Here is a 14,837-nt window from a genome sequence, read left to right on the forward strand (position 1 = left end):
AAATAAAATACCAGGGGAGCCCCTGCCATGCCTTCGTCTATGACAGGGGCTGTCTCCAGTGCGCTAAAGCATTAAATGACCAATTTCTGTCAGACTAACTTCCACCATGCTCTCTCTCTCCCTTTCTCTCTCCCTCTCTCTTTTTGCGTGCCCTCTCGTCTCCACTACACCCTCACCCCTCTCTCCGCCGTTCCCTCCCTCGCTTCCTCGTTTTCTGAAGTGGGGCTACTTTGCTCTCTTTGCGCTGAGTTTTTCAGCGACTGATGGCTCTAGTTCATTTCTGCTGAATTAATTGGTCCCTGAATGAATTCTGTTGACAGGGCAATTCATCATGTGTTTGGCCTGACAGTGACTGGGTGTTGGGTAGGGGAGGGGGGCTGGGGGGTGGGTGGAGGTGTTGGGGAGTGTGTGTCTGTGTGTGTGTGTGAGTGAGTTCATGTGGGGCGTTGTGAAGTGGTGTGGGGAGCCAGTCAGAGGTGGTGGGGGTTGGTGTTTGTGGCCTCCCACTCCTCTTTCTCCCCCTCGTCTCTTCTTCTTCTTCTTCTTGCGCTGCAGAAGCTTTGGTGCTCTTGTTGAACTGTTTTACCAAAACAGTTGGGACTCAAACAAATCAGCCGCCCCTCCCCATCCGGCTGGGCTTCTGTCAGACAGAAGACGCTCTCTCAGCTTGAAGGGGGCACGCAGGTCAGTGCTACCCTATTTTATACATTTTGGCCTTTTGTTACGCCCCTACACACTTCCTCTCCAGCTACAAATCCCTCCCCATTGCTTGATATGCACGCACAAACACAAGACCACCATTTCTCGCCCCACAGCTCCTCGGCTCTTTTGGAGAGTGACATAATCAGGTAGCAAGGCATATTTAGTGCTTAATTACACAATGTGTCGCACAATGGCCATTCAAAGCAATAATTTAGCTCCTGAAGGGAAATTGCTGTGCACTGCTGACTGATCTAACAGGGATGGGAATGGTATAATAGCATATAGTTGGCAGATGAGGCCTGGGTTGAGAAAGGCAGCAATTGCATTTCTCCAGACAGCTCTTTGGCTCCTCATTATTCTAATTGCGAACTATGCGACAGTGCGAGGATGCACAAAGAGCCTCAGCATCCTTTGAGCTTGAACATGGAGGAGACCTCTTTAGGCTGCGTTGAGTCAATCAATGCTCACTCATTACAAACATCACAAAGTCATGTTCTTGTCGCCTGGATGGTCTCACCCGCTGACAGTGAAAATAACCTCATAATCATTGTTCTGTCAGGATTGAGATCATCAGCGAACAGGCTTGAACTCTTTGGCTCCCGTGACACACTAAAGTACATGAACAATTACATGTTTTTGTGTAACTTTTGCTAAATTTAAGCCCAGTGTCCAAGCTCCCAGAGCATTTTAAGGCACATAAAAAAGAGAAAATTGGAAACACTGACGATTCTGTTTTGGGATTGTCTTTTAGTTTGGATGAGCAGAAGAGAAGGGCTTTGAAACAGCAAAACAGACACCAAGTAAGCTTCCTGAGTGGGTCTGATCAACTACAAAAATTAAGCCACAATAGCTAGCCTCAAAAACCGTCAGTAGCAGAAATTTCAGGTCTTATTTTTTGCAATTTCTGCCCATTCTCCAAACTATTTTCTTCAAGCAGCATTTGTTTCTCATTTGCACGTTCACACTGAATGAATGTGTATGATATATTGGTATACAGTTATTAGTATAGACAAAGGTTATTTAAGAAACTGGACAGAAATTGTTTAAATGTGGATATAACAGTAACGTGAGATGAAACTCTTAATACTTTTCATCCTTGAGCAAATTACTACACATCACACATCTACTTGCTCGGGGACACTTAAACACTTTTACATCTACATATTGTACGCATATTCAACACAACATAGAAATCTTTTTAACCCCCACCGCATAGCAACTCAGCGATAAAACACTGGACCACTGTGGCGCTTCCTCTTCCCAACACAAATCCATTTGGGATTAACAGAGTTAACGAAGGCAGCATTGTGAACAATACTGCACCCGTGCAGCCACTAATTAAAGTTGCTTCTAATGAGGGCCCGTTGATTGACACAGCAGGGTTGGCCTCTCCCCTCACTAGCATCAACTATGACAGCCACATGATGAGGCTGATGACAGGCTCCCATGCAGGCAGATGACAGGACGTCACTGCTAGACCACCACCGCTCCTCTTCCCCGAACAATGCTGCACTCGTTTGACACCGCAAAATTCATCGAGTCTCAGATTGTAGATGTTTATCCAAAGGATAAAAACATTAAAGATAGTTTTCCCTGGCTTTGTGCTGTACTTAGCTGTTTGCTTGTTGCTTTCAAAGGAAACACCTTGTTAGCTCTGGTGGAAAAATCTTAGTGCTAATACAAACATTTCAAAATACTTCAGATAAATATACTTTGCAAATATGCTTTTAAATGATCATGTACAGTTTTACATTCAAAAATTGTAATTTTTCAGAACAGCTTGTTACTGTAGCAGGTCTTGCTGCAGGTCTTGATAACTATGTATGTGTGCATTATGCCATTTTATCAGGTTGTTCCTAGCCTGTGAAATATTATATAAATACAAGGGAGAAAAAAAGTTTTGCAGCACATGAAATTTGAGCAGTTATTTAAATGAGAATGTTTGAAACTTTTGAGTAAGGGACCTTATTTTTTCAAATAAGGGCACACTTTGCATGTTATAAGCTTATGTATGATTTCCATTTTTAGATCTGATGTGATGAATAATCTGTAATGTTAAAATCTCACTGTTATATTGTGGGTCCGAATGGTACTTTTTCATATTTTGCATCTAATATATAAACTTTCACATATGTGAAATGTAATGCAGTTGCTTCAGACTGTGTCCACCTACCAGTGTCTTATTTTGCTGTTCATATTATCAGTGACAGGCATGAATCATGCCAAATAGACCTAGCTATAGGGCATCACCAAGCCAAGCTGACAATAAGGGTGAAGTGTTTGAGTAAATCTTGCACGAGGCCCGCTGGCCCCCGTGGCAGGGCCTCTCTGTGTGGGTTTGAGAAGCCCTGAGGATGACAGGTGCTTTTCGTAATGCCTAACTGATGAGAGCCAATCAGTGGGCTCCATTCTGCTGGTGTGTGTCTCTTCTCCTGTTGTTGTCATCTGGCCCTCTAAAGTAAAGATGAGCTTGACTGACAGATGCATCCGGGTTCACAGTTTATTGGTTTCTACGAGAGAGCCAGATATGCCAATTTAGACAGGGTAGTGACAAAAAAGTTCCCATCTAAATGGAATAATTTTACCACTGGGAATACTCAGCTGGGAGAAGAGGGAGTGTTAGCGTGCGCGTGTGTGTATGCGGGTGTGTATTTTATCTTTTAACAAGGCCTGAATGACAAACACATAGGACAGTTATGGGCTGACAGAAACAGAAGCTTTTGATGCTTCACAGGGGATCCATGAAATAAACAATAGGCAGAGGAGGCAAAGAAATTGAATTACAACTGGCTGGGCTTGTGTGTTTCAGAGTAGAAAGTGGAAGTGAGGCAGCACCAGTGTGGTATAGCAGAATGAAACCAATGCATCATTAAATATACTGGAGTCAGAAGCTGGGACATTGCTCGCCTGCCTTCCCAACTGTCCTGCTTCTTTGTTTAACACTTTTCTTTCCTCCAGCAAAGGCAATTCTTCTCTTAAACACGGGAATAGGAAATTTTAAACAGCAGTCACGATTTAAAAGATTTCTTCAGAAATAGAAAACACAAACACGCACAAACTGTGCTACGTTGTGCAACCTTTGTGTATTTCCTCTTAGAGAGCGCCTCGTGGATTACTGACTGTTCATAAAGTCAAACGTCAATACACCAGCAGCAGGAACGCTCGCCGGGAACCTTGAACTCTGAATCATTTTCTTATGGGGTTAATAATGAGGGGACACCGAGTCAACGACAGACATATAAAAGAATTTATTTCTCATGTGCACAAAAAGAATTGGAACAGAACTGAAACAGAACAATGATTGAGGCCACAAGGCTTTCCATATAGATTTTCATCAGAAATCCTTTTTATGTCCATGACACATCTCCTGTATCATCTTTACAACGGCACAGGGCCCATTCCTGCAAAGGTGCTCCACTTCCTAAAGCAAAGATTTTGCTTGAATGATGGTGGCATGCACTCTGCACCAGTGTTTCACTCTCAGATGCAAGTAGACAGAAATAGTTAAAATCCCAAGTGCAATTTGTAGAGGATAGCTTCTCTTGAAGAGCAGAACTGCAGTCTATTTCTCTGTTATCTGGTGCCCTCAGCAATGACACTTAACCCTGGTACCAGAAGATGCATTAGCTTGTATGGAATTAAATAAAATAAAAGTTATTTTTTGATGCCTTCTGCTAAACTGTCTCAGCAGAGTTGAGAGAGTGGAGGGGAAGAAGTATGGACGTGTTTCTTTACATCGAGGCACAGATCACTGTAATTTGGAGTAACATAATGAGCACGACATCTACAAATAGCAAACAGGACAATATCTTTGATTGTTGCCAAGGACATCAGTTTGATCGCATCTTAATTTCAGGGAATTTGCGGAGGAAACGTAAAAACTAGAGAATAATTATGTCACACTGGAGGTCTGTTGTACTTTTGCAGCTTTTATGCTGTTCTCAATGGGGATAACTTATTCTATACAACAAAAGATGATACAGAAAGCCATTGAACTCATTGCATAGTGACATAAAACATCATCATGACAATATCATGAAAATAAAATAAAATGACAAAGACAACCTATGTGATGTTAGCATCTGGAACCTGCTATTGATGTAGCCATAGGTTAAACAGCTGTTGTGCCATTCCTCAGAGCACAACATTACATTAAGACACAAATGTAATGCATGTTTTTTTTCAGTCTGTATATCTACAAAGGGAACCAGTACATTAGTATGATACTGCGATGGTGTGTTTGTGTCTGTGTGTGTGTGTGTGTATGTGTGTGCATGTGTGTGTGTGTGTGTGAGTGACAATATATTTACAGAAAATTGTCTTCACATTATTCACAAATCCTTCTATAAAGCAGCATTTCATTGCAGTTAGTGGAATATTAGATCATTGAAGTTCTCCTTTCGCACTACACTCAAATGCAGCATGATGTTCACCAGCTGAAATGCCATGACATACATGTTCAGTGTTGACTTATTTAAAAGATAATACTGCTTTATTTATGCATACATATACTGTAAATAAAATATTAAATATCAAACTAAGTCTTTGGCAAATGTAGTTAAGAGTACATTCACAAAATATTTTCCAAAACTTAAAATGTCAGTATTTCCTTTCAGCCCCTACGGAGAGTGGAACCTAACTTCGTGGAGGGTGGTGAGTCTGTGTTTTTAAAGGCAATTAATTTCAATTAACAGGCATGAATTTATGTTTTAAAAAAAACAGGTCTGTAAGGCAATTGTTGAAGCTAATTTGCAGTCGGTTTGCACAACTGCACGCAGCTTTCTAAACTGTGTAGGCATCTATTGGCATGACTAAGTAGCTGAATGAGATACAGTTGAACTGAAAGGATTTGCTCATGTAGCCAAAGAGTTATGGCTTCACTTTTACTTGGAAAAAAGATGTTCATACGCAAACGGGTCTGTTAGCTTGTTAGCTTTGTGTTTTTCTAAGAATGCAACATATATATTTTCAACTTATGCTTATAAAATGGTTAATTGTAGGTGAATGTACCACAAAAAAAGGAGAAAAAAGCTGAGGTTATAGTGCAAAAAAAAGAGAGCAAAGGATGACACTGCGCACGTACATGGACATGAGGGAAATGTGACAGCCATTCTGAAAAATCGTTGTTTATATTAAAAAAAATGTAACAGAAAATATAATTTAAAGTATTTAAAATTCTGGCAAGACCATTTTAAGTTCACGGTCACCACATTTTTAATACTTTGCAAAATGATTTACATTTTTACATCTGATTGTTTGCCACGGGGAGCGCGATGTCGCCAGGGTCAGTAAACGCTGCAGGGCATGCTGTGTTCGTCTTATAATTTAAGTGTTATCGGAGAAATGGGAGCAGAAAAGTTCATCAAAGCACCAGAGTAAAGCCCGCTCTACATTATGGAGCCAGGATCTCGTTAATGGTCAGAGGGGCCCACAACACTGGTTTAATTCGCTACATTGTTAAGCTATAGGACCACTGTCATCTCCCCCTGGACGTCTGTCTTCAGAGCAGAAAAATACTGCAGTTCATTACATAAAGGAATGTGACGATCCATGAATAAAATAACAACAACAACAACAACAACAGCAAAGAAACAAAAATTAAAAACCCACAACATTTTTTCCACATGGTTTTCTTCACACTGTTTTTCTTCAATTTATATGTTATAATATATATATTTATATAATCTCTTAAAGTCATTCTGGAAACGCTCAGGCCTGTGAGAGAATAAGGGCATAACAGGTGAGTTCTGAATGCCCACGGGCCCTTTTGACCCAAAGTGTGTGTGAGACGCTGAAGCTGGGTGCATCTGCGTCGACCTCGGCCATCCTTCCTTCACAACGCACTTGCTGACGGGGGTTTCATTTAGGATTCCACCTCGCTTCCCTTTGACCTCAGTGTTTCTCAGACAGGGACAATATGGAGGCCGAAGCTCTGGCCCTGCAGTTTGAGCTGGTCTCTGGTGTAACTAGTGGCGGTCGTAGGCAGTGGCAGCAGTGGGAGGTGCGGAGCCACGGGATGCGGCACTATAATAATAAGGGGAACCTGAAAGTTAACAGAAGAACGAACCGTTGGAAACCACGAGGTCAAACATGATGTAAGACACGTGTGTAAAAGCTCTGAGGATGCACTGAATATTCAGAGACTGACTTTTTAGGTTTTAAATAGGATTTAAATTTTAGAGCATGTTCAGCATGACAGTTTTTTTAATGATGTCAGACACTTACTTAATAACGCTGGATTGCTGAACCGCCAGGCTTCATTGTAAGTTGTGTATTGTGGATGAGAGTAGGGGTTACCAGAAAAATCCCCTCCTAGGGAACAAAATGGTAAAAATACATATTCATAAGAAGCTAATAAACAGAAAAATTAAAAAGCATACACTACAGTTACATTAGATTTTTTCCCACAACAATATTACTGACACATCAGTTCTCTGGACGTCTGTACAGCTTCCCCAGAGTCCCTTCAGGTGAGTTAATTGTTTTATTGCCTGCTCTGTTATGTGTGTAAGTTTGGACTTTTGTCCTGCTTGTAGGCAGTCACACTTTGCTTCAGACCCTATCTCATTGTCCTCTCCCTGCAGGTTGTAGTGAGAAGCATGGGAGGGTGAGGGGATATCACAGAGCGATGCTGCAGGCCCACAGGTTTCTTTCTTTTATGGCACTATAAAGGCTGGGTTTTATATGAACCTGCTGAAGAATGGCCTTTGCTTTAACGGTGTTTGGGGCCGGTCACTAAATCTTAGTTATTCGCCACTGGGTGAAAAAAAACAAAAAACCCCACAACCCCTGGATTAAGAAGGTTTTGCTGTGTTTTTCTACTTTTTGGGGGGTGTCTATACACACTTTCCAGTTGTATAAAACACACATATTTTTTTATTTGATTTGAGATATGTGTTTTGACCTCTATCTATAGGCTAAAATCACGTGCCAAGGCTACACGGCTGCTTTGATTGTTTGTCAGTGTGTCACGCCGCAATAAAGAGAATTGTGTTTTGAGTTGTTTGGAGCACAGATCTACACATGCTGGCAGCATCTTCACCGCTGGTTGTGTAACTTAAGCTCATCCCTGAGAGAGATAGTGATTTAAATATTTACAGGCCCTCCACGCCTCTGTGTTTTGACCCTTAACTGTTTGCTGTGAACCTGAACTGCAGGTTAAGTAGAGGGGAAAGAGATACGCTCTGCAGCCCTGGGTGTCCGGGGAGGCGAGGAGAGGAGCAAAAGCAGTGTTTATCGATGGGGCTGGTGAGAGTGCGCTGTGTGGACACGGCGAGGGTAATGAGCGCTGGGAGCTGGAGTGTAACTGAGAGGAACTGTCCTATCTCACGGCCACTGATTGTGGTGATCGCCTATCGAGTTCATCTAATGTCCTCATCCACAGACGCTAACCACACGCTAACCGCAGTCTAACAAAGCTATAACAAGCTTGCTTCAATCCTTTGAGTCAAAAGCAATGATTTAAAGTGTCCTTGCTGTCTCAACAGTGAATTTATGTTTGATGTTTTTGGTTGTTTTTTTTTGTAGGGTTAAGTATCAACCTGACAGGTACTATGTGTTGCAAATATGTTAGAATTAATTATATCACCTACCGGGAACCATTCCAGCAAGTGTGGATGTGGGGTAGCTGCCTTGTCCTGTGGGGGGGACATGAGGTGGGTAGCCAGGTAAGGTGGTACTAGCCATATCTCGACCTGCAGACACACAGAAGGAGGATCTGTATCACAAGATGGTCATGAGGAGAAGAGTTAAATGTGTATTCTACTTGAGAGGGTGGGTTTAAGCTGAAACCAGTCCAGGGTGTGTAGCACTCAGCTTGCTCTGTCCTGGATTTGAGGTTTTTTCCTGTAGCGAGTGCCTAATCACAAGAATAAAAACCCACAAAAAAAGGCGTGTTCTATGTCATAACCGAGCTGATGCAAACTAAAATTGTTCTGGAAGAAGAAAAAAAAAGTGCTACCAGTGAACATTATGGATAAGTTTCTACATTGAGCAACATGAAAGAGTTTTGTCATTAAATTGATGAAAAAAGATGGAAACGAAAACCTTCCTTCGAAGCATATTGCTTTTGGAAACGTCTTGTACATAAACACAAAAATCACCAAAGTGAAGTGATGCATATAGCCACTGAGAATAACAAGCAGTGCCCCTGTCTGTCACAATGCATCGACTCATCCTGTTTCTTAGGCACGCTCACTTTGTAAAAGCAAAACCAGAGATTTTCCAAAAATGTTCAGAAATATGCAAAAATGTCTGCTGTCCAATTATATATATGTATATCTCCTGGGGTCACATATCAATATCATGGCACTACAACAAAACATAGCATACTAGTGTCAAAAGCAGTGATAGGAGCATCAGGCCAATGACAGCATCACGCTGGCCTCTGCTTTATATTCAGCCCTTTAATTAACCCTGACAGCAACCCAGCTAGATGAAGGGGCACACATGACTGGCAGCTATGGGTTTAAGGCGGGCCCCAGTATCAGCCCTATATCTGCGCCTTTGAAACCCCCTGTTTTGGCCTCCTGTGGCCCCCTACACTTTGGCCCTGTCATGAGGCTGTAAGGACCAGAAAGTCTACTGTGACAGTGAGAGACGAGCAGGGGGTCAAATGCAGAGCAAAGCTTGGAGGGAAAGGGTAGAGATCGTCTGCTCTTAATGAGAGCCAAACGTTCAACTTTGCTCCTGTGTACACAACTGCAGGGCCCAAGAAGAGCAACAGGGGAGGCATCCACTTTAATTTGTACATAACTGAGAACTGAGACTAAAAGTAAGCACAGAGTGAATAAAGAAATTATTTGAATTATTATCCGGCTATGGGGCCTTGTGGGAAAAGTTGTACCTGCTATAAAGGGCTGGCTGGCATACTGGCTGTAGCAGGAGCTGTGAGCATGGGCAAGGTAGCTGGGAGTAGATGCATCTACTGAGAGGCTGGACTGGTGGGGCAAGATGTCAGCTAGAGCAGAATCCCCAACAGAGGAGGGGGTGAAGGGGGCAAAGGATGCCTCATGGGGCTCTCGCTTTACACACATGGAAGGTGGATATGACGGGTGAGAGTCTGGCAGGTGGGGGGAAAAAAAGAAAAAGAAAAAGAAAAAAATTGATACAATGCAGACATACAACTCCACACAATCTGTACATACGTTTATGTCAGTCACTCACAAGTATGGTGAGATGGATTTATAGCTGTGTAGATGTCCAAACTCAAGCGTAGACGGGTAACAGCAAAAAACAAAAAAAATAGATCTGTCTCTGACATAGACGCTTGTAATTAAAGAAAGAGGGGACTACAAATCCCTATCCGATTTAACGTATTAATTAAAGGGAGCCCAAAGAATTAGGAGCAATACATTAACTTGCTATCTTTTAAGAACTCACAAGCAGACATTTTATATGAATACTGAATAGATAAGCAGTCTTTACCACTTGATTTGTTCATTTACATGGCTTATAATAATAATCTCATATGCACCTAGCGGTAATTCATTCAACTAAGTGGAAACGTACACCAGTGAAATGTTGCAACAACACATCGCGCCTGATCAATCAAGCTCAAATGCGTAAAAAATTTCCCCAAGGTTTTGGGAAAACAAACAACATAATCTCACGGCTGCTTTCTCACAACAAAATCACTCCCACAAATAACCAAGCAGCCGGCTTGTAGACAGTTCAAAACTCTGCACTTTGATCTAATTTGGCTGATGAGTCTTGGCATCTTTCATTTCAGCGTCTCTGCCTCTCGAACCTGTGCAATCAATGTGAGCTCTGTTTCTGGCCTCTCCGTGCCCACTGCAAGCCTGTTGTGTTTTTGCGGGGGCCTGCAGGGAGAGATGGCTCTTTCCCGACACCATGATAGCCTCATTAGCTGCTTCTCCCATCATTGTTGTTTTACAACAGGACTGTGTGTTGCGATTCCTCATTAAGATAAGGGCTGCTCAATGGAAGGGGAGTGCAACAATGTCAACTATAAGAACCTAATTCCAGAGAAACAGGCAATGTTGCTCACTATTTTCTGTAGGAGCAGAAAAATAAAATTGCAGGTTCTCCTAATGTTATTCTCCTTCTTTGTCTTGGTGATAGCTAAAAATGTGGATTTAGACAGAAGTACTGCAATTAGAGTGAATCTTTTCTTAGAAAAATGACAACACTATGGGGAAAGACACAGTGTGAACAATGTACAATCTTTTCTAACATATGATCAGATCATTAAAAGGAACGTTTGCCCTGAATCTTTGGCATGAACAGAAGTATTCTAATGAGTGGACTTTCCATTTAATTGGATGGACCAAAATGTTGTCACATGTACTGCCCAAGTATGTCATAAGTTATATTGGAAAACTGGGTCTACATTTAGGAATGACGGCAAATCCCTTGTGCTTAGTTCTGCTCTTCAGTTAATTATAGCCAACATGTAGTCTGTTAAAGCCTTTGAAGTTCAAACAGCTCTCAAAAGTCCGGTTACAAGAAAAAATACTGCAGAGGACAATGCTAGCAGCTAGTTTGTTTCAGAAACACAGCAAAGCATCATATTCCACCTGCACCTGAGCCTTGAAATCACGATGACATCAAGTGTAAACCCATGAACCGAACACAAATCTCCACTAAAGAGAGCCTGCAGTGTAAAACAGCTTTATGACAGTCAGATTTTTTAAAAAGAAAAGTGATTCTCTTTGTCTTTATTGTGCGTTGCGGTTTTAAAAAAATGAACCAACTGTTCAGCGGTGGATTCAGAAGGCTTTTTTATGTGCACCTTGCTATTATTAGGAACACCCCGTTGCCAGGTTATTTTCTTCACTGGTAACAGTTTATAATTGGGGTAGAAAGTACGTTACGCTAATGAAACTCTAATGACGAGTTAATACATCTGGATGTACCGTAAATTCCTGCTGTTCACCGACTACGGCATCAGTTAATCTTTAATAGATCACCAATCAAGGGATTGTTACTCAAAATTATCCACCAAACTGTATCGATTTCAGGTACATTTGGCTTTATTTACCTTCATTTAGGACTTAAGTGCCACAAGGCGTCAAAAACCGAGACTAAACCCTGCCCTGTCTGGCAGCTTTTGGAATCTGAATGTGATGTTGTACCAAACAAAATTGCTTTTTCCAAGATGATCTCTCCAAATAGTAAAAATTTCTGAAAAGTCTAACTGTGAATTCATGATATATCCTGTATTAATTCAAGCGTGAAATCATCAAGGGACTAACATTAGTTAAGTATGGTTTGCACTCTTACTCTATGCATGCTGGGACTTTAATTTTGCGAATGAGGATGTCTAACATGAAGTCAAGGTCAAGCCTGTTTACACTGAATCTGAGACTTCCTCCATACTACTGTAGGCTTCTGTTTTCTCAGCGCCCGAGCAACCGTTGTCAAACAGACAGGGGTTACAACGCAACAACAACCGATACAAATGCTGCGTTCAAGACCACTGAACTCTGAAACTAATCAGACATGGTGTTGCTTATTGTCCTGGAGACAAGGCAGCGCCTGGGTAAAGGGAGCCTGTCAAATCGAAGGCCTTGATGATGGAGATGGAAGATAAACTCAGGGTCCTTGGGGACTTTTCTCCTCAGCAAACACATCTTTGAATGAGCGGAGATGGTATAGAGTTCTCCAATAGCTGTCTCTGCTCCACCACTGATACTACATCGAGACCCCATCAACCATAGAAATGGACTGTTAAGAACCTACAGCAATCCTTCGAGTGATGCTTCCAGATATAGCTACAAAAGGCTTCTCTCAAGTGAGCATTTCATTTTTAAACGTACACCGAGGAACTTTGCTGCACAAACCATTTACTGGGAGAACTCTTGTTTAGAAAGGCTGACATTCAATCTACAGAGAACTTTTTCATGCACGCAAAACTTCCTTTCTGTGCTGACAGATAATACAATTCTAATTTTACCCAGACAGGGACACAGTCATGTTTGTATCACAGCATTTCAACCTCTGGATTTGCTTTCTTCCATTATAGCTTTGGTAATTTACAACTACTTATACCAAAAAAAACAGAAGAACATTTGTAAAAGGTGGAAACTGTGGAAAAACAAATGCAGGCAAAAATAGCTTCAATTCCCCATTTAGAGGTTTAAAGTGATTCATTATCAAATGTGTACTCAAAGGTTAGCTTGCTAGCAACGGGGTGATATAAACATTAATTTCCAGTCTTGGGGCTGCAGGCGTTAACTGAGCTGAGAAGAGCCATTTGTCACCAGGCCACACAGCAGGCATTGCAAGTTAGGTGGCTGCTTGTTGTTTGCCACCCAGCAGAGAAAAGCTGGTACTGCCAACTCATAAAAACAGCTTCAGATTCTGATTTGTATTTCAGCAGAAATTAACCTGAAAGAAGGCACTCGGCACTTTATATGTTTTTGTGCATAAGGTGAGAAATATATAGATAAATAAGTAAAAAAGAAATTGAAAAAGCAACAGCGTTTCACACCTGCTAGATTTGCTGTAGTCAGAGTGGAGCCACTTTACACCTGCCTATCCCACAGGCTCTGTTGGCCCAGCCTGCACAGAGACCACTGCACGTGTCTGAATGTAAGTTTCTTACTTTCTTTGAGCATCAATAGAAAACTGCAGGCACACAAACGATGGATTGGAGCCAAAGACTAGAGCTGAATCATGATATGTTGTTTTCAGGAATGCAATGAACAGTTCACAGTGAAAATAAACTGGACACATACACTCCCATCATAAATAAGGTGATAAGGAAATACAGTACATGTTCAAAAATAGCGAATATGCAGTGTAGCCACAGTTGTATAAAACTAAGAACCTAGCTATGCAGAGTTGACTGGGTCCTAAATAGCTCGCTCAATTTGAGCATGGTACTGTAATGGGATCCGATTATTAGCTGTAAGTGGTATTATTGCAAATTGGAAGCATTGAGAAACACAGAAACTTAGCTACAAACTGCTAGAGTAGACCACGTGAACTTACAGGTCGGGGTCCATGAGTTCTGAGCTGACTAGTGTGTGAAAGTTTTGCCAAAGATCTGCTGACTCAGTGACTGCAGATCTCCGAGCCTCCTGTGGCATTAACATCAGTACAAAAACTGTTCTCCAGGAGTTTCATGGCCAAGCAGCTCCTACAGGTGCAATGTGTAGGTGGCCCAGTACTTCTTTCTATATAGTGTGTATGAAATCATTCATTTAAATGTGATATCTTTTGTAATCTTAGCAGTAGCTACATTCAATGCATTTTTAAAGCAATCCAAAAGACTTTTAAGAATATTTTTTTATGATTTTTTATCTACATATATAAAACGATATATAGATATATGTAAAATAATATTTTTTTAAGTAATATTTGTTGCATCTCAGTAAGTGGTGCAAAAAAGTGCGATCAATCTCTCCCTATTTTTGTTGCCTCCAAGGTAACCTTCTCTTTCACACATTCGGGACACAAAAGATGGCCGACCGTGCTTTCGTTATAGCGCTCCTGTAATGCAAAGCTGAGCACTTCATTAATCATTCATCTTTAATAGATTATGCAAATTTCAGGACATAAAAATCAACAAGATCAATAACTGTATGAATTTTAATTGGGAGCAGAAAACATTTAAAGAATGAATATAATCTCATAGCTCCATCCAGTATGAGAGCATAATTTATTGATAATTGGATCCCAGCCTAAGTGAGGAAGGTAATTTAGCATTTTTTCAGCCTTGGCATACATTCCTATTTACAGGGTTTGCTAATGGAAGGAAAAATAATATTATGCACTAACAACCTACACACAATCAAATGCCTCATGCATTACTTTGCATAGTCGTGAAAATTGGGTAATAAAAGTTTACAGGATATTACTTCTGAGTTTAATTTGGTGCTCAATATATTCAAAATACATCTTTAAAATGGCTCTACCAAAACATGTTGTCATATTTCACTTTCAGAAAAGTTTTGCTAGTTCATTCCCTCTTTACTCTGGGCGAAACCCTCGCGTGTATCGCTTTAGGAGGCCCCCCAGGCCCCCAGGTGGCTTGGAGGCCACCTGCTATGAGTGTGCTCCCCAGAGCGAAACCACTTTCATAGGAGGAGCCCGCCATAAAAGGGAAAAACACACCTTTCTTCTCCTGAGGCCCGACTTTCTGGGGCAAAGCTACCTCCCACATGTTC

At 41.3% G+C, this 14,837-nt stretch overlaps 1 protein-coding gene across 5 annotated transcripts in view; it reads right to left on the reverse strand.

Annotated features, from left to right (window-relative positions):
• Positions 1-3,967: 3,967 nt before the first annotated feature.
• Positions 3,968-14,837, reverse strand: part of pax2a (paired box 2a) — a 29,438-nt gene continuing 18,568 nt past the window's right edge. For 2 of the 5 annotated variants that reach the window (XM_063491150.1, XM_063491148.1), the window contains 3 exons: positions 8,295-8,396; positions 6,928-7,014; positions 3,968-6,726 (listed from right to left, as the gene is read on the reverse strand). In XM_063491150.1, coding sequence (XP_063347220.1) covers positions 6,605-6,726; positions 6,928-7,014; positions 8,295-8,396 — 311 coding nt within the window. In that variant the 3' untranslated portion in view covers positions 3,968-6,604. Of the gene's footprint in view, positions 6,746-6,927; positions 7,015-8,294; positions 8,397-9,547; positions 9,764-14,837 lie in introns of all 5 variants that reach the window. The other 3 variants (XM_063491151.1, XM_063491149.1, XM_063491147.1) reach the window with 2 other exon arrangements.

This window comes from Pelmatolapia mariae, linkage group LG13 (genome assembly GCF_036321145.2).
Source record: "Pelmatolapia mariae isolate MD_Pm_ZW linkage group LG13, Pm_UMD_F_2, whole genome shotgun sequence".
NCBI classification, from domain to species: Eukaryota; Metazoa; Chordata; class Actinopteri; order Cichliformes; family Cichlidae; genus Pelmatolapia; species Pelmatolapia mariae.